The sequence below is a fragment of the Xiphophorus maculatus genome, chromosome 20 (assembly GCF_002775205.1).
Source record: "Xiphophorus maculatus strain JP 163 A chromosome 20, X_maculatus-5.0-male, whole genome shotgun sequence".
In the NCBI taxonomy this organism is placed as follows: Eukaryota; Metazoa; Chordata; class Actinopteri; order Cyprinodontiformes; family Poeciliidae; genus Xiphophorus; species Xiphophorus maculatus.
The window spans coordinates 14,222,633-14,250,163 of record NC_036462.1 but is presented as its reverse complement, the minus strand read 5'-3'; the positions used below and the strand labels follow the sequence as shown (position 1 = coordinate 14,250,163).

Sequence of the window (27,531 nt, the reverse complement as noted above, 5' to 3'; positions counted from 1 at the left end):
ATCACTGTACAAATTAGCATTTAAAAGAAAGATAAATGAAACTGTAAGGTAAACGGAAAAAAATACAGTATAATGCGTAGGAGAGTTGGTAATTATCAAAAAATGCATAACAATTAAACAACTGGAAAATCACACTCCATTTAGGTTTTGAGTAATATCAATGGACTTTTGTGTGGATTGTCTGTGTGTGTTTACATATAAATTAAGTGAGATGAATAAATGTTTCTTACTCTCTAAATTAGACAAATAGATCTTGGGACATTATTTGGATATTATATTATAGATCAATAAATGTTATGCATAGTTGTCCAGAATTAGAAGACAATGGAAAAACTTAATAAATGTGCCAGTGTAAGTTAAGCACAATTACAGCTTTGGCTATTTTTTTGGTCTACATGCAAAGAGCTTGTAGACCAAGCTCTTTGCATGATATATATCCCACCATTATATACATGTGGGATATAATGGTGGTGTTATGGGGACAACACAAAAATGGAAGTTGGATGAATCTACGTCTAACATTCATATTATATTTTAAGAAGTGAAGTATGAGTCAGAAATAGTTGTGAAGTGGCACTACACAGCAAAAATTGAAGGACTCTACTTTTGCAAATACACACACACACACACACTCCAGTACAGTGTAACTCATTCAAATTCAGCACAATCCAGTTGCATCCACCTGTACTCTCAGTATAATGAAGTCAAATCACATTCCTCATGTGCTTCAAATCAATTTAATATTAATAGATTATGAACATCACTCTAACCACAATATCCAAATGATGAAACATAATGGTGGCACTATGATCCTGTGTGGAAACTCTTCTTCAACAGGAACAGGGAAGCTGCTCACAAATATCGAGATGATAGGGAAGTTCATTTACAAATGAGACAATAGGGAAATAGGGAAAATCTCATTTGTGAACGTATATTATTTTGAATGTAAATATTGATGCCATCACCTTGAAAACTCATTGTTTCTTAATATACATTTCCATTATTTTGTCAAAGTTGGATGCTTTTATTATATTTTCCATAGGATATTTAATAATGCAACCAAAGAGAGTTGCAAAGTGGGATCAATAGTTTATTCTCAAAAGAAAACCATAGTGATACAAAGCACTTAATAGTCAAAATAAACTGATTTAATTCATATTCTAATATACAATATCGAGTTCTGTGCAATGCATGTAAATTCAGTGCAATCCCGTTGAATCCTATTATTGTGATCAGATGCCAAATTCACTCACATGCACTGCAGCTCAGTCCAATTCAAAACAATTGGTTTTATGGGAACTACGGTATTGAAAGAAATTCTGGTACCTACCCTACTATTAATAAAATTGTGTTTAATGCAACTGACATGGCAAATATTAGTATTCGTTCATATATATGGTGACTTTTGATGGGTAAAAATTATCTTCTCCATCCCAGATTTTGCTTTGAATGCAATTATGGGACAAAATATTGGAATATATATATATATAAACCTTTGTGGGTAATTGCTTTCTTTGGATGTAGAAAACAATTTATTTCATTTATTATAACCATACAGCAAATTTTAGAATGATGATATAATTTATAATTATTTTTAATGTTTTACTTTTCTTTAATGAGAAGCAATCAAACTTGGAATTACTTCTAAAATACATGTTCTGAACAAAAAATGCGTAACAAATCAAAATGAAATGGCCCTATTGAAGTCCAGCTATAAGCCTTGGCTGAGTCTCGTCATGGAGACAGAGTGAGAGGCTTTGGGAGGGATGTGGGAGGGGCTGATAAGGTGATAGTGCCGAGTTTAGCACTTTGCAACATGATCCATGGAGAGGCCGGGCTCTGCGGCGCTGCATCCTGCCCCTCCGCGCCGCATGGAGACTGGGTAGAGCCGCGGTGAACCGGGGGATGATAAGGACAGAAAGCTCCTCCTCAGTCGGCCGGCAGCATCAGCAGATCTGGACAAAGACGGAGACAAGAAACATGAGGGTGACGAGGAATGAGGCTGGTGCTTATTATTTCGATCTGCGTCAAACCTTCGGTTCCGTCAGGAGATGAAGCCCTCTGTGGCTCCTAAAGGACTTTTTAGGGTTGGTGTTTGCTGCAGGAGCCCATGTTAGAGTCTTCCAGCTGTGACAGTGATGGTCCCCCCATCTTCCGTGCTCTCAGCATCTGCATTGTGAGGAGATAACGTCCAGTGGGAGTGGGGATTAGAAGGAAAATGCAGACATAACTAACAACAGGTTATTTTGTTGCAGTCAAACAGTAGAAAGCCATTGCTAGGTTATTACTTTTTAGTTATCTTTCATCATGAGTTCCCTGTTTTTTTGCGAACCTCCGCTCGGTCCGGTCTGCAGCGGCTCCGGCGCGGTGACCAGCGCCCTGCGGAACGACCTGGGCTCCAACATCCATGTGCTAAAAACCCTCAACCTGCGCTTCCGGTGCTTCCTCGCCAAAGTCCACGAGTTGGAGCGGAGGAACAAGCTGCTGGAGAGCCAGCTGCAGCAAGCTCTGCAGCGGCCGCAGTGCCGACACCCGTTCGGCCGGGAGGTCGCCGTGCAGACCGACGGTCCCGAGTCCAGGCTGCCGGGTACCATTTGGAGTTTCACCCACATCCGGAGGCAAGGAGAGCGTTTCGAGACCCTGCACGGCCCCGGGGTGACGTGGACGCACCCGGACGGAGTCGGGGTGCAGATCGACACCATCACCCCAGAAGTGAGGGCTCTGTACAACGTGCTGGCTAAAGTGAAGCGAGAGAGAGACGAGTACAAGAGAAAGTGAGTAGTCATCCAGGATTTCTTTATTGGGTCTTTGCTTTATGTGATTTTTGTGGTTGTCAGAGTCAGATTTATAGCTTATTCATTTTACCCCAGTTTTGTCTTAGAGTAAAAACTATTAAAGCATTGTTCCTATTTGAATGGACTTCAGAGCGATCAAACCTGAGAAAAACACATTGGCCCAAATCTGGCTCACATCTGCACTTTTCTCATGGTCCTCATTTGGCCCTGAATGACTGCTCTGACTCAGGGTGACTCTGGCTTTCTGAACTCAGCCAAACACCCACCAGCAGCAGCAACCTCAATCTACTCTAGGTCAGACCAGACTGCTATGTGACCCCTTGGCCCCGTCTTGATCCCACAACACCTGGCTGTGTTGCTAAGCCGTCCAGGAAAGGTTTGGCTCAAAGTTGTTTTAAGACACGCCTGTCAGTCTGTTCATCTGAATAAGTCAATCACTTACCTTAAGCTTAAAGTTTGAATCATTCTATTCAAGGATGTTTATTGTCTCACATATTTGTTTTGGGTTTGTTTTCTTCAAAGATTATTTAGGTTCTAGTTACGTTTATTGAACAGTAAATGAACAGAAAACAGTAGAGAGAAGGGGAAGACGTGCAGCTTAGATGCTCCACCAACTGAGCCACACAGCGCTCCACATATTTGTTCGTTTTACAGTGCTGCATTATATTAAAGAACATAATAGTACTAAGAAAGATGCTAATAAAGGCTTATTTTCAGTAGTCAGGTGATGCCAAATGCTACAAATATAAAGAAATATTTGTGCAAATATAAAGAAATATTTATAAATTCATAATTAGAGATTTTCCCATGAAGTATTGTGTCCTGTTTATCTCCTAGTTTGTTTGTACATCAAAGTTTTGAGTCAGACTTTGTTGTGATGATTTGAAGCAGTTTAAAGCAGTATTACATTAGGCTTTCTGCATAAGAAAAGGCTTTCAGTGTTTTTCTTCAGACAATCCAGGTTTTTCATTCATAACTTATTTCATTCTAATGCTTGAGCATTTTCAAGGGGATGTTTTGCTGTTTGCTAAGCCGTTTGGCTTTAAGCTATTAATCATTCAGAAACAAATTGGTCCTAAAAGCACAAAGCATGAACCAGAGTTGTGTTTACACATAAAGGAGGACTTAGAAAATTTACAAATTTAAGTAGCTTATAATAGTCTTTCACAATGAGACCATTTGTTCTCGTTTCTTTAGTTTAATCTGTGAAAAGAACCAGTGGTAAGAGAGCATGAACGGCACAGTATTGTAGCACCAGTGAGGTGATTTCCAGAGATTTATTTGCAGCATATGGTTGTCAGTTTGTCCTAAAGAGGATGAGGATTGTAACTAAAATATTTTTAACAGCATCAACACAAAAATGTTAAATGTGCTTTATTCAAAACAGAACATTTATTTTGACTGCTTCTCAAATGATATATTAACTGATTAATAATAATGTCATCTATAAATATTCATAGAACAGATCAATGCTAAAGGTAAGAGTTCAAGCATTTTGAAACGTTGTACCTTTTGTTGTTCTGCTCACTGTAGCGTAACACTGGGAGTATTATAGGCTGATACTGGCAGGTTAATTAATTTGCTTGAGCCAGCCTGCAGTCATCTTCCTAACACGCATGTTGCTTGTAGCTTGTAGCTTGTCAACTGAAGTTTTAAAACAACATTACCTTCAAAAGAAAGATGGATGGCAGTCCTTTATTTTCTACCCAATGTTTTTCCTGACCAAAAATGTTTCCAATGGGTGAATTCATTTTTATTGTAAGTGAGGGAAAAGTGTAGGAGCCTTGATTCTGTCTTCTGACCGATAATGAGTTACAGCTGCATGGGTGGGCACAACACTGTGCTACTCTTTGGTCCATACACACAGAGAAAACAGACACTCCAGCACTTTTTTGCTTTCAAGTTAAAAGTAGGAATGACACAATGATACACAATGATACTTTGAAACAATTACTGGTCCATAACAATCCAGCTTGACTTTCAGGAGCTGTTCATCTGCTGTAGATTATGTGGTTTGACATGATAGACATTTGTAGAGATCTTGTAGGGTGGTGAAGACTTTCAGGTGACTCATGTTAGCAGAGATTCCTCTGTGAACTTGGTGACCTCAGAGCTTATTACTTATTAAGCTAGGTTATGTTGCTAATTGATCAAAATATTGCTTATTGTACTTTGTGGCTTGTTATCGCTTCCACTAATGCTTTATGGCTTAGATATGGGCCTGATGTAGCATTTGTCTCCATGAGCCTTATTCTTTTATCTTCCCACGCTTTTTCATGTGCGTCCCGGTCAGATACAACAACTGGCTGAAAAAATGTTTTTAAAAATACATCATATTAAAGATTTCTACTAGTCTGAAAACTACTAATAATTAGAATCTAGCTTCTTGAAAGCACAAAAATAAAAACAAACAACAAAAAGGAAAAGAAAAGGACACTAGATGACGGAAGTGTTTTCTGAGTTGACGTCTGGTTGGATGTATTTGGACAAAACTCCTCTGTAATTGCAGTGAAAAGCTGGCAGACATAATTACGTTTGAGCTGCTCCAAATAAAGGATGTTAAAGCCGGAGGAAATTCCTTTGCATGGCTCAGTTGGGGAGTCATATGAAATGTGTTTCCTTGAAGACTCACCACAGTCGCCACTGGCAGGCAGACTGCTGGAGGAAGACATGCCAAGAAGCTCCGGCTTCTGTTCAGCATCGTGACTCAAGCAGAGAGGCATTTTTACAGGCCTCTGTCTGCTTGGTGAGGTCGACTCTGACGACCACTGATTTCCCTGTGAGCCACTGACTCAGTCACCCTGAATATATGTGCTCTCCTACTATGCTGGGAAACCAAATATCCTCCCCACTCCTCCCCTGTAACACTAGCATATCCTTTTTTGTGCATTTCGGCTTGAGAAGATGACCCACAGTAGCTGGGAAGCAGCCAAATAGAAAACATCCTGCCTGAAATCCTAAATCTGCCTCCCGTCAGTCAGAAATAGAATCTTTTGACTTGACAGATTATTAAAGCTTTCTAATTGAACTAATCACGTTTTTATTTATCAGAAATGATGCTGCCCTGTTTTACATTTAAGCATCTAAATTTAAATTCCCTCAACGTTATGAGTTAAAATATCTTTTCCAGAGGATTTGTTTTAGTTGAATACATTTTTATTACAAAGTATTCTTGAATTCTTTTTCATGTGGAAAAGTGAGAAACAGCACACATTATTTGGTTCTTTTTATTGAGTGATAATCATTGTAATCAATCCACTCCCTGTGCTAAGCTAAGTAATTGCATCACTGTGGTCATTGCCCGGTTGTTTTGTTTCTCTCTCCCAGACTAAATCCTCTTTACTACAGTCACGTTTCAGGATTCAGTCCCTGAGCTTCGTCTTGCTGTGCCCTTTCTGTTCTGCGCTCTTTGTGTTCAGTCACTCCTTCACTCCACCCTCCATGAGCCCCCCTACCCCTTTGATTCTCCCTGTGCCACATACAGACTGCTTTGTAAGGCATCCTCGCTCCCAAAGGGTGTCCAACCCATCCAACTCTGTGCTCTGGTGCAGCACTGTCGATTTATGAAAGTATTACAAGTTCAGACACACACAAAAAGATCGCTGGCCAGCTACATTCATACCTTAATTCGTAACTCAGTTATGTAACCCGAGGAGAGAATTAAGAAGTTTAAAAGCCTTTTTTTATTGAAAAATAGTTGTCTGGATTATACTGACCATGGATATAAAAAAACAAGAAACCCAGAAAACTGCTAGATCTGCAAATATCATGGGGACAAAGACATGCTTTTACTTCCTGTGTTAAATTACAAATTAAGCTGTTCTTTGAGTGACATTAAAGTGGAACAGTTTAATGTGAACAACCACAAAGCTGCTTATGGACACTTTCACTCTGATAAGTGGTGTGTATTATCTGCCAGTCTATTTGCATCTGATTTTAAAGTCTGTCAACTGTGCTGTGCCTTCACCATTGCTGCCTTTAATATTATTTCTAGCCTACAGTACAATACAGCTTGGACAGATTAGAGAACCCTTGGAGAATTTCTCTTCAGTCTTTTTGTAGAATGCATTTAACACAACCAAAAGGATTTTATTACTTGCAGGTTTGAGGCTGGACATGTACTATGTAGAAGAAATGTGTTACTGTATAGTGTTTGGTTTTTGTTTCTTAAAATTAGCTGCTGTTAAAATGAATAAATATGCCAAATCTGTTTTAAGATATGAAGGATTATTGTTGCTCCAGATGTACAGGATGTATTTCCCGATAAAAGAAAGCTCTTTAACCTTTTGTTAAGAGCTTTGCCCACATCCTTAACTAATCCATCCGCTTTTTAATCTCAGAACAGTGTTTCTTTTATTCCCTGCTCTCCACAAAGAGGAGAGTTGAGGCGGAAGTATTGTACTGGAGGATGTTATCTTGTTTTTGGGCTATTTTTTTTAGCTATGCAAACTACCTTTCCAAACTCTTTGAAAGTTAGTTTGCATTTAGATGATGGCCAAGACGAGGATGCATCATTTTACAGCAGCTTGTATGTGCAGTAATGTTTTGCTTATATGAGATGTAACATCAGGTAAGCTACTTTGCATGCCTCCTTAGTGCCACAGTGTCTGGACACTTGGCTTACCGACTCTGTCATTGATGAACAACTGCAAAAAGGAGGATAAATAAGGTCACTTTTCTGGGACTTTTCATCTTCATCTATTGCCTTATTCTACAGTCTGGTATCGACATGAACTTTATCACTTGGGTCGGTGAGGCTTGGAAGTAATTGCCTGCATTGTGTTTAAAAGGCTTTCAAAACATTGACTGAAACTGATGAACATATCTGACAGCTGATAGCACACTACAGACGGGGAACAGATAAAAGCTCTTGCGGACAGTTGTCTTCAATCGCAGATTTGTTTAGAGTTTGCATGTTTCATTTTTTGCACAGGGGAGTTTCGGACTGTTTTATGTAGATTACTGAACTGGAAGACAGATACGGACAAAAAGAGGGCAAGTTTGCATGTAATAAAGACTCAAATGAATGTAGATAGTGGTATCTTAGGCCAATTCTAAGAATACACTCTGCATGGTGTATAGTTTGTGGTACATTTTTGCATGCATTTCTGATGAACAGAGGGGTGGGATGCACCTATCAGGTTTACTGAAAGACGCACACATAAAGTGACTGCCAAAGTCTATACACCCCTGTTAGATTTTCATAATGTTATGAAAATGAGACCATGATAAATCCTTTCAACAGTGTACACATAAGTGTGCAAACCCTTAAACTAACTGTCTGCCAGTTAAATTCAATATAAATAACTGTAAGTGAAGTTCAGCTCCATCCTTTAGCTAACGCCATCGAGACGGTACTAAGAGTCACCATGAAGTGTGAGTCAGGAGAGCAATACAGACAAGTTCACATGAGGATTTATATTCTTTTGCACAGTGGAGATGTGGGACAAGATGGACGTTACAAAAACTGGAAATTTTTGTACAGTTTTTGAAAAGACAAGGTAGAAACTGTTCAGGGAGGCTGCCAAGAAACCTAACAGGAAAACTGAAGGAGCTGCCGTACTTTATAACCGAGGCCGGGTGTGTTCTGCATGTGACAACAGTTAGCAAATCATAATGTGATAGACTCCTACCAAAATAATGAATGCTCAAATAGAATGAAAAACTTCTTAAACAAAGTTTATGGGTGTGTGTTATTGCGCTTTTCTCCCCTCCAAACAGATCTTTTTCGGTTATATTGTATGTGACATTTGTCTCGTTACAATGTAGAAAAAGGTTAAATTTAATAATATTACCATGGTCATATTTTATACATCACAGAAACCTGTTAGGGTTTCGACTTTTCGACTGCTGCTTTTAGGTTTGTAAAATCTATTGTGCTGCTGGATCACCGCCTGCAGCTTACAGGACACAAAGCAAACCAGAACTGTCTGCAGGCCTTTGCTTCCTGCATGAATAATTCACATACAGCTGAATATAGTGTGTGTGGGTGTATGTGTGTGTGTTTTGGATCAATGCAATAAGATTTCAGCAAAGCCAGTTTTTAGGGGCTTTGATCTTGGTTCATGTCTTTATCAGCAGAGTTTCTTCTTTCACAACAACATTTAGGTTTCTCTAAATAGAAGGACAGAAGTGTACATAAATTTAGGTGAATAATCATTCTGAAGATTTTTGGACAACAAATATTATGTCCCCTGATGAAGAGAAACGTGCAGTTCAGCCTTTATTTTTCCTTGCTGCCCTTCTTATAAGCCAGGCCGTCTATTCAGGAGAGGGATTTTCTCTAAGCCGTCACCTAGCACCGAGGCACCGACATCCATCCAGGCCTGCTTGGCGCCCTGGCATGCAGCCGCAGCGTTCAACATGGGGCCTCTTGAAGTGTATGTCTTCCTGCTGCTGAAATATGGCGGGACGGAAAGAATCGGAGCTCAGTTCTCTGGGACAGAGAGTTCCAGATGAGACCTTGTGTTTTGTTTTGTTGTTTTGTACTGCTTTGCTCCTGTAGCTGCTGTGTTTATACATAAAGGGCTTGTTCATTACATGGATTCAGAGTTCATTTTGATGCTATCATCATATTCACACATATTTACAGTTCTCAGTGGATCTATTAGAAAAGTAAACCTGTTCTTATAGCTGTACCATAAAAAATAAACCACGGCTGCAGTATGTGATCTTTTCTTTATTACCATAAACATGAGTTCCCCCTCTTACTTTGTTAGTCCCATATTAATCATAATCCACAGGGAACCTTGAGAGAATTTGAGCTTATTCTGTAGATTAGGAAGGAGATCTAAGCACACATTTCTTCATTACAAACGCACCTAATCCTCTTTTCCACTTCAAACAATTTAACAATGCTGTATTATTAACTACAAATAGTGCATTGAGTAGTATAAATACTACTTCTGATGAATGGTTGATTGTATTAGTTGTGATAGCCTCAGTTTTTGTATCTTGTCTATCACTTCTTCCCGGATTTTCTTGCTATTGAGTTCCCAAAATGCTACTGAGACAACAACAAGGTAACAATCCACATAACCCTGAATAAACCACCCCCATTGTTTAACATAGTGGTGGCAGTATCATGCTGGGGGGCAGTGGTGTCCCTCAACAAGGACAGGGAAGCTGGTCAGAGCTGAGAAAAAAATGGAAAATATTTAAATTTACAAACAATATTTTATTAGTTAAATCCATCCGTAGTGATCGGGGGAGCCACCGGTAGTTTAAAGAAGACTAAAAAATTATATAAAGATGTGGTTTTGAGGTGTCACGGGATGTTTTTGTTTCTTTACAGAAGCAGCACAACCTAGAAAAAAGTGAGTAACTTTAACATCTCTGGGGAAAAACAAATGAAAGGAAATGTAATCTGTTGGGATTTTCTCCTCTGTTCCCATTTTCCTCTCAGTTCACTCCGCCTGCCATGTTTGGAGTTGCTGCTGTGCACCTGCGGTTGATTATTCATGGGTATTGATACAACTGAGAGCAATGGCTGGCTGCCATAATTAAAAGTCCAGAAATGCACTTGTCTTATAAAGTGAAAAAAAAAATACTACAAGAGGTTTTATTGTGAGTTTTGCAGCCTTTGTAAGCAAAGTTAGTAAAACCCTTTAGCATCTTTCTAATTGTAGACATTTGATAATTTAACAAATATCTTGTCCTCTCTTTGGAACTTCTTCAGATTTAAAAACTCTTGCCCCCATTCTCAAGACCTATATGTGCTGATCCAGCATGTACACTCAATGGCCTCTGTCTTTCAAAGTCTTGTTATAGCAGAGGAAAAGCCTGTTTTCCAGGCACCTCAGGCTCACGGACTGAACACACCATCACATGCACGTAGCAGGGTCATATATAATGTTGCACTTGTGCCGGTGGGAAGGTGGCATGTGAGAGTCTTGACAGTGGTGTTAAATCTGACTCGGTGCCCCTCAGCGCCCAACTTAAAAGACAACCAACTGGGTGAGTCTTTCCTTGAAGCTATTTACCAATTTTGAGGTTGCAACAGATTCAATTCATAAACTGTCTGTGGCATATATTTCCTTCAAACTGTTTGAGAAATATTGATTGAACTGTAAATATTGTAAATAGTTTAGGAGAGCAGCAGTTTTTTGTAGCCATTTTCTGGTTCATGAAAATCAATGTCCAACTTGAATGGCACGTACTGTTCTCTCTCCTATTTTAGAAATATGGGATAAATATGCCAATTTTAATATAATGGATTACCAAATAAAAGCTTCTAAAAACAGTGATCAACAAACAAAATAAAGTATTTATTTCAAATGACTGTAGTTATGTTTTTCTACCTCTAATCTTGGCACTAGTGATGTTAAAAAATATATATATATATTTTTAGAAAACTACAATATGTCTAAACTGCATTTATTGTCTCCTTTCATTAAATACACCTAATAAATACAAATTGGATTTTCTAACAATTTTCAGTGTGAGGTCTGACCAATTATGTTTTTTTTAAAGACTAGCACGCAAATTACAAACATTTATTTTTACTGCAGGTTATTGAATAAAGAAGGAAGTTTTAAATCTAGCAATAAATAAATTATAATAGATTATTTATGCTTAAAACTGTATCTGATTTTATATCCAACTTCAAAGAGGGGCTTCAAGTACATGCTGTCTTGTGTTCATAGTCAGTAACAGTGGGTGCTAGTTTTATAAAAAATTTTAAGTAGTAGAAAAAAAAAATCAGTTTTCTTTTTACTATTTGACCAACCCATCACCAATCAGGGTGAATTAAGGGAGAGTTGACTGACTCATCAGTTGCTTTATTGGTGCCACTCTAATGGTTATAAGGATTTCAGTATTTAAATAAGTAATAAATATGAAGGTATTCAGTTCACAGTCTTTAAACATAAAGACAATGAGGAAACCAGACAATTAAACAAGAACTCATTGATAAAAGTTTTCCAAAAAAGCTGCTATTCACACCTTGAGATGCTTAACATTTTATTCTGTATTCCCTGAATGAAACCATCTTATCTCTGGATTCGCTCTATTAAAACATGAGGATACAGGTGTGTGTACTCAAAGTCACATGAAAGTATTTATTGTGGTGTGGTAGTTATGTCTCTTGGCTCTATTATTTGTCAGATAGCTTCACTGTACACACCCTGACCAGAGAGGATTCGTGCCAGCAGCAAACATCCTTTTATCCTCCTTTATATTCTAGTGAAATGTCACTCCCAGATGTGGCCCAGGCTTGCAGCTTGTTGTCTGTGCTCCTTTTCCAATCACAGAACTTTGAACCTCAAAGTTCCACTTGGTAGGATTTTTAGTTGTCCGAGTTAGCTGGATTGTGTGACTCAAGTCAGCCAGAAACTGAAAGCTATTATGCTTGTTCTGTAACACGAGTTGGGATAAATTATAAAAGTGTTGACATCACAACTCAATAGAGCAGTGGTGGAATGTGTTGGATGGGGAAAAATAAAATCTGTCACCCACGTTCATGCAGCTAAACAGATATAAGGGAGAAAAACAGCAGCCTAGAATGAACAAGTTGCATTAAAAACTGATCCTGTTAAGTCTTACTTTCTGATTTTATTATGAAACTCCTGTTGACAGAAACTCTGTCAGGTATTCCCACAAAACATGTGACTGCAAGCTATCATAACTAAAAAAACAATTAGGTTAGGGTGCTTTGACTCTGGCATGTCTCTGCAGTTGGAGGAATAACTGCCTTCACTAACAGTCAAATGTAATTATCCGATTTTCTGACACCACTCCCAGGTCGAATCTATTAGTTTAAACTGCCTGTTATTACTTGGAAGCAGTTAAATGTTTGTCTCTTCTTTGAAAGAGTTTCTAGCTAATCAGCCCTCAGGCCAGAAAAAAATAAAATTGGATTGGCCTGGCTGTGGGAGCTGAGAAATAATTCATCCTTGCGGTGAAAACAATAACAATAACACACCCATAAACACACCTTTGTTTTAAAGAAAAAAATCAGTTTGGTAATGTTTCAAGACCTATAGGAGTTAAATGTGTTGCAACACCATCAGGCCGTTCGTGCGAAGTGTGAATCTGTTGGTGTTCAACCAAACCATCTGATTATTAAATACTTCTTCATGGTTTTGCAGCTTTCCAAAGAACATCAGAACCCTGATTTACATCCAATCTAAATGAACTGTGGCTTGTTGTGTTGCAGTCAGTGCTGGTGTTTTGCCTGAACCTGTATCTTTAGCTCCTATTATTTGGAAATTCATGAGAAGTCTTTTCATGGAGGCAGGGTTTAAAGCAGCTTAGGGTATGTGATGACTTAAGGTTGCTTGCGAATACTTGAGATCCTCTGACACAAACAAAGCTTATAGAAGCTTTATGTGTGAAACCATGCGGCTGTGAACACATCTTTAACTATGTTTTAGGACACACATGAATGTCACATTTGGAAAAGTATCAGCAGTACACATGTTTCTAACAAAAATCTCCTGTTGGCATTTAAATCCACATTTAAATTGTGCTGTAGTAAAAACCTGCAGCAGTACTTAATTACTTAATGCAAATGCAAAATGACTGGGAGATACTGTCCACAGTAATCTCAGGTTAATATTATTACCCTATTGAAAATGTTACATGATCGTAAACCACACAAGTAATTGTCTAGGTACAGCCGTAATCCAACTCAGCTTTGCATTAAATATTTATTTTGAGTTATATATTCATATTTGAGGTGAAATATATTAGTTTTATATCTAATAATAAATCGAAAAAACACTTTTTGTTTGTATTTGTATTAACAGACTGAATCCAATTCTTCCTTTCATCATGTTTCATGGGTCACTAGACTGGACCCAATAAGCATATAAAATTTAAAAGACAAATTAAAGAAGAAAAAAGTATAAAGCAACCTTTTCAGATGTAATCACATTACACACTTTAATCTCTTTTATTGTCATTTCAAGAGGCAAACCAACCCAAAGATATGCATAGTTGTAATGTGGAAAGAAAAGGAAACCTGGTTTTCTCATTTTCTAGAAATGTGCTATGCCTTCATATCATACAACCTGAGTCGTAAAACCACCTCTCCCTGCAAATAGATGCAAGTCGATCCCTGGGGGTGTCTCTCTGTCAACTCTGCACATCTTGATACTAACATTTCTGCCCGCTCCTCTTTGCAACATGCATCAAGCTTAGATACAATTGGATGTGGGCTTTGACTAGGCTATCCTAAAACACGTACATGCATTGATCTAAACTATTGAGCTTTATCATTGCTTTAGCACTGACTGTATTTTCAGGGAGGTGGTCCTGGTGGAAGGTGAAGCTCTTCTCTAATATCAAGTATTTTGCATTTAGGATTTCTCTGAACTTGGCTCTGTTTAAGAAGTTGGCTGCCATCAATTTTTTTATGAGCATAAGCCTAAATAATGGGCTGACTTCAAGTACACACCACTGACTTTTGGCAAAAAAATTTTAATTTTCTTCCCTTCCACTAAACAATAATATACTAATTTGCCTTGGTGTATTACATATTATGGTGTATTACATAAAACATATATTATATCATCCATACATCACAAATATGAGCATGAACATGATAAAGTGTTGTATGTTTCACTTTAACCTGGCATGTCTGTACATGTTATGCCGAAGCATCAAAGAAAGCAAAAGTGTGACTCATTGGAAGATTAGTTACAAAACCTGACATCAAATAAAAAGGAGCGATCTTTTATCTGTCACTTGTCTAATTGCTTTACCGTACAAGTAATGGAGCCATACATTTTATTTAAAAAGGCCCGATGAACTCAGAAGATGGCTGAAAGAATAGAGGTTGGATTTTTCCATTGGTGGGAACAAAGATTCTCATAAATTTTTTCCATCATGGATCTAAATTCACCTCATTCAACTTTCATAATCTAAGCAGTCAGTGTCTATATTGAAATATGATCTGTGATATATCACAAGGGGAAACGAGGCTGTCTTTTTTTTTTGTGACAAATTGTAGCCTTCAGCTGAACAGTGACAGGTGCCAGACATCTTAGAGGCAACATGTGGCGGTTGCTGTCACATAGCAACACCAAAACTCCTGCTGTTATTGTGTCTGTGTCATTTCTGCTTTATAGGGGTTATATTTAACACTGTCTGTCCTCTGAGGGCATAGAGCAGAAGAATCATCCAGCAGTGAATTATCGTCCTCTGTGCACCGTTTACATGACTGAGTGAGTCAAGAATTCATCAGCTTGAATATCAGATGCTGCCTTCAATGGGTGGAAGATGTGGTGATAAAGGATTATGGTGTGTGGTCGAGTTAGGAGTGTTTATCGGTATCATTCAGGGAGGCAGAGCAGAGAAATGAAATGAGCTCTGACCTTGATATTTTGTCTCCTTGGCAGAGGCCCCTGAGCAGCCAGACGGTGGGCTCCTGAGCTGCATCACATACTCGTCTGATCCATTTCACATGACTGCTTCATTAGCGTGCTACACATGTGTCTCTGAGGAGTAAGGGAGAGGCTATAGATTACAGGGTCCTGACAGTCAATCGATGACCTACTATGGGTCTGCTCAGGGGAAGAATAATTTGTTCACTATTTTACGTCTCTGTTCAGCAGATGTACGTTTCCTGAAAGCTCCACATTGAAAGCTAAAGTCACTGAACCACAGCGCTGCTGTAGTCAGTGGAAGGAGGCCAGCTAATGCTGCTGTCAGCAAGAAGACGTTACAGACACGCCTATGGAGTTCCCTCAGAGAAATCACATGTTTTCTGCGCATTTATCAAAGCTGTATATGACATCATTTCATACAGGTCACATAAACTTCGTAAAGTATTTGTCCTGCATGCAGCCACACCCATTTTTAATTTCCTGTTTTACTAATGCTTGCAATCCGATGAAATGATTGCCATAGTCCTAATAAAATCTAAAATATTTTTAATCATCTAAAGTGGTAGAGAGAGAGAACATACTAATTTCTGGTTTTACTTTAACTTTAGACCAATTTTCAACATAAATATATGAGAAGCAAAGCATACTGTGATTATATGCTATAAAAGAAGATACAGTAGTACTTACATTCCTTCAGTTTTAGATTTTATGTGAAACTGACTGGGAACGGATTCATGGCTTTAATTTTTTGTACAAATATGTTTCACAATAAATAAATAAATTGTAGTGGCAGATCATCTTCCTCCAGAGATCCATAGCCCATAGCTATTTTTCACAAATCTGGTCATTGACATGAAAGTAGTTCCTGAAAGAACACCATAAAAAGTCAATATTTATGGCAGAAAACCCTACTCATCAAAATGAACACGCATATGGATATATTTGCACAAGAATAACTTATATTATCTTTACAAATTTAGTGTGTCGAATGCAAACATAAATGTCCAATAGTTGAGAATTGAAACAATAAACTTTAAATTAAACAGGGCGAAAATAATTGCCTGAGGACTAGCAGTGGTTTAGTCTTGTCTTACACAAAGGATCCTTGTTTCAGCCTTTAATTTGACATCTGATTCATAGACTCACACTTTCCACAGCATCATATAATTTAAACAGGGTGTTGTCTGGCTGCAGATTTTATTTGCAATGAGCCACATAGGCTTTGGGGTATTACACAAAGCCACACCTCAGTGTTTTCCTCAGGGTCTTTTAGGTATTTACTCTGTGTTGCATAACTATCCACCCTTTGGAATTCCAGCATAAATGTTTGATCTTCAAAATTATTAGTATGTTGACTCCATCAGAAAGTTAAAGAATCAGTGTGATCAAAAAGAATCAAGCTAGAGAAGATTATCAAATTTGGATGCTAACAGGATGTGTTAGAGCTGATCTGGGTCCTCCAGCGCAGCGATGGGACAACTCAGGCATCTCGCGTGCAACCATTGGTCCCAGACACACTCCAAAAGGGAAGGAGTTGGAGGAACATTATTGTTAAACAGATAAAACAATTTATGAGAAATTATCTGTTGGGTCTCAGGTACTTTCCCTTGCTGTGTTGCAACAGGCTTGTCATAACATACAATTATTATATTTCAGATGGAGAATTAGATTAGATATTTGAAAACATGTGCAATGACTCAAATATTTAACAGTCTTTCTTATTTACTTATTTATTTTTTATCTAGCTGATGCGAAAAATGAAACACAACTACTTCATGTGTTTCTGCAGCTCTAGGCCTTTCTGTGAGACCATAGTTATGGTGCTGTGAAGACATATTAGTCACCTTGCAGATATCTTCTGTTTTTGATTCTTATCACACTGAAATGGGTCGGTACAAACAATATAACCACAGTAAACACAGAAATAAGTTTTCAACTTGTGATTTAATTTTTAATTCAATTCAAAGATTTTTAGACACAAAAATGACACGTTTTACGAGGTGTTCATTCTGTTACATCTGGCAAGAAATAACAGCATGTCAGAAGAACAGCATTTGTGTGATGATCTGTGGCTGGTATGCTGCTTCAGATCATCACACATGATCATTTTCCCTGCCAGAAAGGCACTTGATGCACCGTGTTGTGACGGTATTGTCTCACACAATGCCGTCACAACACGGTGACGGTACCAATAAATATGAAAAAAAAAACAAAAAACAAACATATTCTTTGAAAACATTACATTCTGCAGCTTTAAGAAGACAAAACAATTCAGTTTCAATCAGAGTAAACTGGGCTTCGCTCAGCAGGACCGACTCTGTTCAGACTATTCCCTCTGTGGGACTATTCCCACTTCTACTATTCGTGGATGTAGAAGTGTTGAATGTTTGTAGATACTTTATTTTGTGCACTTCTGTGCACAAAAGTCCACCATTGAATGGTTTAAAGAAAAAACATAAGACAAAATGAAGATTTTGGTTCGACCTAGTCAAAATCCAGACCTAAATTAATGAGATGCTTAAAAACCCTCTAATGTGACTAAATCAAAACAATTCTGCAAAGGAGAGTGAGGCAAAATTATTTAACAGGGATGGAAAAAACCTACTGCCACTTACCCAAAACAATTCATAACTGTTGTTGTTGTTGAAGGTGGCACAAAATGCTATTGGGTTTAAGATCAGAGCTTAGCTATAAAGCAAGCCTGACCCAAACCCAACCCAAAATTTTGGCCGGTCTGGCTAAAATCATATGCTTGATGGTTGGGTCAATCTTCTGTGATGGGTTTTTATTAAGCCTGTAATACATACAACACAAAGAAAACAAAACGAGAATGCACAATATAAAAATATGTTTAACAACTTATCTCTATAAGAGCAGTAGGTAGTGTACCCCGTTGAAGAAAGAAAGTCAGTCAGAGAAGTTAATTAGATTGCGACAAGTGCAGCACAACTAAAACACACGGTGCCCTGCCTTGTACCGCTCCTATCAATCACATATCAGAAGATTTACACATGACTCATCTGCAGAGACAACAAGCAACAGAATAGAGCTGGAAGATGCCAAACATAAGCTTAAAATGGAAAGAAGTTACAGTACTAAGCTAGCAGAGTTCAAAATCAGATGTCTGGAAGCATTTTAAACGAGTTTACTTTGGGCTCAGGCCTCTGATTAGAGTTAATTAGTAAGTTGGATCGGGCTCTGACATAATGTCTATTGGCTTGGAGTGAACCAGGTTGGATTTTTTAGGCCTGATCTAAACTCTGTTTATGGCACAATTACTTGTTTTCAAATTGGGCCATGTGGGTTTGAAAAGATTTTTCCCCTTAATAACTTCAGTCATAATTTGAAAGCAGCACTTTGCATTTACTCAGGTTATATTTCTTTGCAATTAAAGTTTAATAGAGAAATATTTAAAAGAAACAGATAAGTGAAAACAGTTGAATTATACAAGTGAATGAAATACTTTTTCACAACATTGCACGTTAGATTTTGATTTACTTTTGGGAGACATCTGAAAGAATTTGTTTGGCAGTAAACAAATGTCTTTGAGCTGACACAGACTCCAACCCTCCCGCTGTTTTTGTCCTTGTAAGGAGAATCCTGGTGTTTTCGTTTTGACTCAGTCACGCCAAAGGTACAGGAAGATGTCTCACAGAGAAAACATTTTTATTTTAATACTTTGGCTTTGTTTGGCTTTGTTAACTATCCACTCTAACATGGAAAAAGCTGCCATTTTAATAACAAAGCAGACTGTAATACATTTGAAAGATAATATAAATAGCTTTGACACACATATTTCGGATTAAGTTTCCCTCCTGATGGGCATTTAATTGCATTGTACTGTTATCACTTCCAGTTCAGGTGAGAACTGAAAAGGCCATAGCGGAGGCCCAATTAAGTGACAACACAAGTGATGAAAATGCTGTGACAAGCAGCATCTGTGGAGATTGTGGTGCAGCTGTGAACTCCGGTGACCTCAGCCAGAGGTCTACGGCAGACTGACCGAGTGCTGTGGACAGAGTGTAGCACCACTGCCAGCATTTTGTTCAGAACAGGGCTTTCTGGAGCGATCTGGCGAGGCCTGCTAAGGAGTACTTCTTTCTAATTAGACAGACCACATTCAATGGCTTCTGAATAAAAACAAAGCTGAGGTTTGTTGGCAAAGTGGATTTCTAGTGACACATGTTCCACCTTCAGGCTATATTTTTGCTTCTCCATGGCAAAAGCTATGGGTAAGTAATGTTATGTAATCTCTCTCTCATGTAGTAAACATATATGTTCTGGCATGTACACGGCCTCACCCAGTCTTTTCTAACTCTCACACTCAGAAACTCCATTTTTATTCTAATCCCCCTCAATATGGCATAGAATGACTCATCCTCACATGGCGGTCTGACACGGTGTTTTCACTTCACACACTATAATGAGTTTTTCCTTCATTTGAACTCTGCACTCTCACTGGAAACCTTTTTGACTTAGCTTGGTTTCTGTCTCATATCACAAAGATGAGTGTGTATTGGGGCCATGCTCCATACAGAAGGCTAAGCCCTCTGGGGTTTGTATGCAGTACACACAGCAAGACAATGAAATTGGCTGCTAATTTAGTTTAAATACAGCTGCTGTGGTCAAGAGGAGTAATATGACAAGAGGGGAAGCAAGAGGGGAAAACCAGAACTCCATATTTAATTATAGCTTACAGCTAATCGGAGGCTCTGGAGCTTTATTATTAGCATTGGTTGGATGTTTTCCCCACTTGTGGACTGATTGCCAGGAGCTTAGTTAGGGAAATTAATGTTTTTCCTGCAAAAGAATGCTATTATACCAATGAAAGTATTGGTATAATATTTTCATTACTGTATACCAAAAAATCATTATGGCAAACATGCCATAATAACCACTGCACACCACAAATTTTATGGAGCCCAACATGAACTAAAGACTTGACCTCCAAAGTCTCTTTTGGAAAGCAAAAATCTTTTCCAACCTAAAACATCCTAAGTACTGGACCACTAGATGTTCTCCTTATAATCACCATTTAGCCTAAATCTCACACAGACACCAGCATTCTCTTTCTTTAAGTGTATTTTCTCATATGATTTCCTGAGCCTGTAACTGAAGATGTAAGTTACAGTTGGGTAAAATTATAATTCAATCATCCATTATACTGTAATGAAAAAATACATTTCTATGTCAATTTAATTTACACAAATCTTAGTCACTCTGATGGAATTTAACAAACGCAAACGAGAAGCATATCTTCCACTCCTCAGATGTGATGATGAACAAATGGAGCATGTTAGCATGAAGGAATTCAGGCTGCAGCAGAAACACTCCACCCTCCAGTCACCCAAGAGTCCCAGCAGTATTCATGAGCAATGTTTGTTGTGTTTGAGGAAAGACCAGCTTTCCATTCATCCTTTTGAGTTTTTATTGAACCAATGAAGACAACAAAGGAGGAAGAGGACAAAAGGGTGGAAATAGAGGGGGCAGTGGGTGTGATGCCACACTGTCAGGGGCGCTTTGTAATCAGAGATGGGAGTGTTATTCTGCAAAAGTACCATTAAGGCATACGTTGGGCCTCTGGGGGACTAGATTCAGCAGTAAAAGTGACCCACCTCTGTTATCTGTGCTGTGTGTTGTAGATGGGAGGAGGAGCTGTCCAAGCGAGAGCAGCTGGAATCCACTGTGGAATCCCTACAGCAGGTTTGGAAACATAAACATTGAAATATGTTCTGTGACCTTACACACAAACAGATATTTGACATCTTTCCACCATTATAAGATTATGGGAAAACAAGCAGCCTCAGAATAGGGAAACTGAGGCTACATGGAGCAGGATAAGCCAGCAGCATGTGTCCGATCAGAATAACCTCATTACAAAGCCATCAGAAGAGGCTGCTGGCTGAGATGTACTGGAGATAGAAACGTTAAACACCACCAACAGCCTGCAAGTATGCTGCTGCTCGGAGCAGGAAAAAGGAAGTAGATGCAGAGGAAATGAAGTTAAAGTGTATCACCTTAAAGCTGTTACACAACACAAAGGGCCGTCCCAGCTGGTAATAGTCCTTCATCTTTTTGGCATCCTCTCCCTTTTCTGCTTCTGCACCAATCAATCTGTGGCTGCATGCATGTTTGTCTTATAGTCTGGATCAGCAAAACGCCAGGTAGAGAGGTGGACTGTCGAAGCCCCCTGAGGGTTTTAACCTTGCAGTGCACGCCGACACGTCAATGTATAAATGTAGAGGGAATCTGTTAGAAGTAAAGTCAGCGCAAATGGCCATTTCTTGTTCAGGGAGCAGAGCCAGAGGAATCAGTGTACTAACTAAGAACAGGAGCATAACCCATCATTTGCCTAACAATAGTTTACTGTATTTATTTTATAAATGTCTTAAAACTACTGGAAATCATGTTTACTCAAATGCCTGTTTGATTCGAAATTATAGAAAGGCCAAATTTGAGGCTGTGGATTAAATTACATGTGTAGAACGTTTGCAGAATTCCTTTAGTTTGGCACGTAACCTTGCTGCTTATATACAGGAATGCAAAAAACAAAGTACATCCTGTGTTCCTTTGAAAGACTCCAGGAAAGTTTGACCCAAATTTTCATTAACCAGATGCTAGTTGTATCCACGTAATTACTTAAAAGACAAGAGAGAGGCTTATCTGCCAGTAAACTTGTGAGAACATCACCATGTGACACTTTATTCCTGGATAATAAAGTTAACTACTTTTAAATTTGATTTAACTTTAAAAAAAAATAAATTAAAACTTCATTAGACTGTAATCATGGCCAAGCTAATCTAGATGTAGTTTAGCATGATTTACAACTATTTTGAAGTCTTATATCTCAAAATCTAAATTTCCCTTGTACTGAATTCCTTCTGGTGTCGGCCATCTAGAGCGCCCAGGAGTCGTCAGAGATCCAGGATGAGCTGAACGAGAAGGTGGACAGACTGAAGGCTGAGCTCGTGGTCTTCAAGAGCCTGATGAGTGACGTAAGTATTTACTCACTGCTATGATGACGTCAACGTCTTTCCCTTAATTCTTACAAAGTTTCCCTTTCATACATAAAAACCTGTGATAGCTATTCAACTCAAAGCACTGATTACAGCAGCATTTACAACTGTTTTCCCAGGAATTATCAGAATAATGTTCTCATTTTTATTGGTTTGAATAGCAACACACACCCTTCCTTCTTTCCTTCCTTTATTATTTGGAAACATGAAAATGTGAATTGCCATAAAACCCCTAAGATAAGCATTCATTGAACTGAAAAGAGGCTTTAGATCTATAGCACTTCCGGCCTCCTGCCAGTCTGTATTGTTTCCAAACAGGTGTGCCCTGGTGCGATTGTACAGTTAAAACACACTACAGCCTTCACAGCTGTTGTTTGGACACAAATAAACAGCCAGGCTGTGTTATTTTTAGAAAATCTCTATTGTTTATGTTGCTTATCTTTACATTCCCATCTGCTTGCTGTTAAATTTTCATGTTATTTTTTGTTCTTTACTTCATCCCTGATGTGTGAATGCAGAGACTGGTAAGTGCCAGAAGATTATCTAGGAGGCCTAGATTATTTATGTGTTTTAGAAATTATTCAGTGTGTGGGCGTGTGTGTGTGTGTGTGTATGTGGTTGACGTGATTTTGACTTTGTTGATTCGACATTGGCTGCATTAGAACAGAGTTTGTCCTTTACAGCTTGCTGTCCGCTCCTAAAATCTAATGGTTTTCTACTTTTTAGAAACAATTTATTGAAACATTGTTGTTTTTTAAAATAATAAAACTTTTATCACTGTGCAACAGTGAAAGTTTTTTGAAGTAACAGGATGACAAGCTTCCAGTTTTAATCTGTTAACACCAAGTCTTCCGAAATGTCAAAAACAATATCGCAGAAATAAAAATCAATATTGACAGCTACGAACTCACGCTGATGTGTGCCTATAAAAGAGAATCCATTATTTTTTTTATTACAAACTCTTTATAAAGTTGCAGAATTGGTAAATAAAAGAGTAAAGGCAATAGTTAAATGTTAATTATTTTTCCTGTCAAACATTTAAACGACCAATTAGCACTCAGAAGAAGCTAAATGTCCTGCGTAAATTGTGTGAATACCCTTTAAAAATAAGAGCTGGAATGCTGCCATCCTGTCCCTACGTCCAGCATCATGTAGTGGAGGTCTAATTCATCCAAAAAATGTCAAACAAGTATAAAGAAAAATGCTGAACTTATCATCAAAATGCTCTCCACCCTTTTGCAGCAAATGACTGACCTGGACTCAAAGATCCAGGAGAAAGCCAGGCGGGTGGACATGGACATCTGCAGGCGTATTGACATCACAGCCAAGCTGTGCGACGTGGCTCAGCAACGCAACTCGGAGGACATGTCGAAAATGTTCAACGTCAGCCCCGCCAGGTCGCTCCCAGAGAAGGCAAGTCTCTGTGTGATTGTGTTCTGTGAGAAAAGCTGACAGCAAATGCAGCAAAAAAATATGAATTCTTCTGCAGAGGAAACATTCAGCTCAAATGAAATCAGAGCTGCCAGTCGCTCATAATATTGCAACTGATCCTTATACCTCAAGCTGATTCTGCACTTACTGACCTCTCTGAAAGGTGCAGGCGTGCATGCTCACTAATGTACTCAAAACTGTCTGAATGGGTTTTTTTTGTTGTTGTTGTTGTTGTTTTTTGCATAAAATAAATGGCATACAAGTTTGCTAGTTTGGTGAATATTGATATTATATTATACCCTATACCTTTTAAACTAAAGTCATCTCTGCTCATCAAATTTTCACATGACATTATTTCTATTTTCCGTTCATTTCCTGGTGTTGAAATCTTCCATTATATTTGTTTCATGTGCTGCACTGTAGACCTACAATCAATTTGCATATATGTGTTCAAATAAATTGTATCTATTCTGCTCAAAAGCTAAAAATGTATCTGAATCAATGCTGAGTGTTTTGGACTTCGATAACACATACTTAGCTGGCTAACCTTTGCATTAAAATGCTTAAAAATTGAGAAAACACATGATTAGAGTATTTGTAATGCATGGAAAGAACTGAAAAGGAGCGTTGTGTCTGCAATTTCTCACACCTTTTACAAAAAATAAAAACTGATCTGCTTCAAAGGGATGAAAAATAGAAAATTTTCAGTGTTTTCTTCAAACAGAACAAATGATAATTGTTAAAACTGGGAATAATGAGATTAAAAAATGTAACATTAATGTACAGTGGAGATTGTAGTCAGTCATCTCATTTATAAAACAATGCAACAAAGTATATATATATATGAGTCATTTTTGTGTCTAATGAACAAAAAAATGAAAGGAACTCAATGGGTTAATTACTTCAACTGTTGTTTTAGGCCACATGAGGGCTGCAGTCAATTAGAAAAAGGGAAAAAAAGGTCTTTTTAAAAATTTTAACAATATAATTTAAACAGTGTCAATATTCTTGTGTTTAAGCCCAATTTGTGTCTTCATGTGTTCTGTAGGGTGCTGCAGCGTGCTGCAGGAGAAAGGAACGTAAGACCGTCTCCGACGAGGAGAACTCGGAGATGGACGCTGAGCCAAGCACTTCTGAGGAGGAGGTTCCTGGATCGCTCAACATCACTGACGAGATGAAACGCATGCTCAACCAGCTGTGAGTGACACCTCAATCCCCAATAAACTGCCACACACCAAATCCAAATGACTTTCTAGACATTGTTGTGTGCGTGTGTGTGTGTGTTCTTTCATCTCCCTCTGCTGTTAATTTGAAATATTGCAACCAATGGGCTGCATGCTTAGCAGAGCTGTAGCCTTTTATGTTGGCGTTCATATGCTTTTTTGTACTGGCAATTAACTGAGGACCTACAGTGGCTGCTTCCCTTACTGCTATTCTTCTCTTTGAACTTATCTGTGACATTTTAATTTTCCTCTTTGCCTTCAACCTTTGCTGAACCTGCTGGCTGTTACACCTTTCTATGCTTTCCTCCCTCTTCCTCTCTCTTTTTTTCTTTCCGGTCCCACACAGACATTGTTCAGATAACTCGTTTGTTGCCAGGCGCGAGACGTTTGAAATTGACGACGACTGCGACAGTCTGACGTGGGAGGAAAATGAGGACACTCTCTTGCTCTGGGAGGATTTCACAAACTACAACATCCCGTGCACCATCGCTGCAACGACCTGCGCGGTAGCCTGCCCCTGCGAAGGCAGCGCTGAAGCGGCTGATCCCGTAAGTTCAGTCTGAATGAAAACGTTTTTTCAGACTTGTGCAAGTCAGGGCATGCATCAATGCTATGGATGTAGTGTAAGATGCAAACTCATGCATGATGAATGAGGGTTATGTCTGTGCTCTCTAAGGATTCCCAGGATGGAAGTCTTGGCAGCCTCATTGATGAAACAGAGACCCTATTTAAGAGCAGGGAGAAGGAGTACCAGGAGACCATCGGACAGATTGAGGTACACTGATATGAATATGATTTTGTAGTGAAAGAAAAAGTGGTTGTATTAGAAAAGAAGAAATGTTGTTGGAGGTTCGTTGATGCAGATAATAGTCTTACCATTCTAGCTCAAGCACTTGCTTTTCATACAGATTTAGATAAATTTGCACTTCATGACCAAATATATCCCACATTTAGCTCAGACCTTGGTCAATATTACAGTGTATTCTCATCTAAAATTTCTATTTCAACACAAAACGTAGCTTTTACTTCTAACGGTGCAGACTTAATAACGTCCTCCAAGTCAAATTGAAGTGAAACTTCCCTTTTTTGCATTAATGTAGGTGTACTTCCTTTCAGTTTAAATACATTTAAGATCTGCTATAGAGTTTCAATCGATTATCTGAACTCCTAATCATGTTGATATTGCTTCAGATGGAGCTGGCCACAGCAAAGAGCGACATGAACCGACATCTGCATGAGTACATGGAGATGTGCAGCATGAAAAGGGGCCTCGATGTGCAGATGGAGACCTGTCGGCGGATGATTAAAGGCGGCAGGAACTCTCCTTCTTTCAGCTCGGTTGCCAGCAGCGACTCAGGGAACACAGATGAGATCCAGGACGAGATCTCGGATAAAGACGCAGAGACTGAAGTCCCGCTCAGTTGATGGCTGCACAGCTGGCATTTGTTCCATTTCCTGTTGTCTGGCTCAATTAATCAATGGAGTTTAAATATGAGCAAAATGTCATCCTGGCTGGAGGTGGAACAAGCTTAACATGGTGCAGGCTCTGAACTGGTGCTTTTATACTGTTTTTGCTGTTTGGAAAGTGGTGGTGGGGGGTGTCTTTGCTTCGTAAATGCAGACACCAAGCTGTGCTCTCTTTCTTGCCGCTGATTCCAGGGCTTCAAATCATTTTGCAGAGGAGAAAAAAATATTTTAAACAAGCTGAAAAGTATTTTCTATCCAGTTAAGATCCTTTTTTTCTAAAGGAATTAAATACAGTACATATTGTACTCCTCCATTCACCAAAATGATTACTATACATCTCTTAGACTGAGAAACGTTTTGTTGCCCCTGATTGAAATACTCCCTTGATTTTGTGTGATCTGAACACAGGTGTGGCATTTAAAGTCCAAATTGAAGTGTTGGGGTTTTAGTGTCTTCTGTCAGGAAGACAAAGAAAAGAGGAGACAAATGGTGTTGAAGTTCTGCTTGTTTCTGAGGGAACTCTGCAGGCTTGCCAAAGTCGACAGAGGGAAGGAGCACAGCCTTTTTTGTAAATGCACCGGTGCACTACTGAATTCTATGCAACTTAGCGAGCCTTATTCTGTTTTGGACTGGCTATCACCCGTTTTAGCTTCTTTTACAGACATTTGCCTCTTTTAAGGAAAGCAGGTATTTTTTATGTCGTATTGTATTTGTTGGGGCCGTCAACTGGAACAGAGCCCCTAAAATACTATAGTACACTGCTTTGCAAAAGTGTTCATAACCTTTGAGGTTCTTCACGTTCTGCCACACTCCAACCAAAAATGTTATTGTTTCATTGGGATTTTATGTGATAGGCCATCACAGGAGGTCCATAATAGTGAGTTACATGTAATATCATACATTTTCAAATTACAATTTTTGATTTTTTAGCAGCAGTAAATGTGAAAAATGTACTGTGCAGTTGTATTCTGCTGTTCTGCACCGATACTTTGCAGAGCCACTTTTTTTTTTACAGCTTTACACACATTCAAATTTGCAAGATGATCCAAACTGAGTACGATTTTACAGAGAGTATCTATAAACATCTATTTATAGATTGATGTTTATGCCAATCTATAAGTTACACCGAAAGTTACATATGGGCATTTGTAACTTTCCACAGTTAATCAATAAAAGTGTCACAGCATAATGCTGTGGGAATGAGCACAGAAGCATGAGCATAGAAGATGTTTTCATAGTGATAGTTTCCCGCACAAAAATTGCTCATATC

The 27,531-nt window shown here is 38.6% G+C and overlaps 1 protein-coding gene and 1 long non-coding RNA gene across 3 annotated transcripts; one reads left to right on the top strand and one right to left on the bottom strand.

Moving 5' to 3' along the window:
* Positions 1-721: 721 nt before the first annotated feature.
* Positions 722-2,377, bottom strand: LOC111605871. The gene is made up of 2 exons (XR_002751874.1): positions 2,289-2,377; positions 722-2,169 (listed from the first exon to the last, which is right to left on the bottom strand). It is a non-coding gene; the product is annotated as an uncharacterized LOC111605871 (long non-coding RNA).
* Positions 2,167-27,531, top strand: LOC102227497 (intermediate filament family orphan 2). Of its 2 annotated transcripts, none has more exons than XM_023325293.1 (8): positions 2,167-2,774; positions 20,767-20,827; positions 22,024-22,119; positions 23,383-23,553; positions 24,620-24,768; positions 25,171-25,342; positions 25,471-25,569; positions 25,986-27,531. In XM_023325293.1, exons 1-8 carry the CDS (start codon positions 2,308-2,310, stop codon positions 26,217-26,219), a joined length of 1,449 nt encoding a protein of 482 aa, XP_023181061.1. In that variant the 5' UTR covers positions 2,167-2,307; the 3' UTR covers positions 26,220-27,531. The 2 variants fall into 2 exon arrangements, with proteins under 2 accessions (XP_023181061.1, XP_023181060.1); XM_023325292.1 differs by having other exon boundaries at positions 25,141-25,342.

Bases quoted from the DNA above. Each gene is read 5' to 3' on its own strand.
- LOC102227497 (XM_023325292.1), top strand. From the start codon at position 2,308: ATGAGTTCCCTGTTTTTTTGCGAACCTCCGCTCGGTCCGGTCTGCAGC. The intron at 22,120-23,382 runs GTAAGTATTTAC...ACCCTTTTGCAG, and splicing joins TCAAGAGCCTGATGAGTGAC to CAAATGACTGACCTGGACTC. The intron at 24,769-25,140 runs GTGAGTGACACC...GGTCCCACACAG, and splicing joins AAACGCATGCTCAACCAGCT to ACATTGTTCAGATAACTCGT.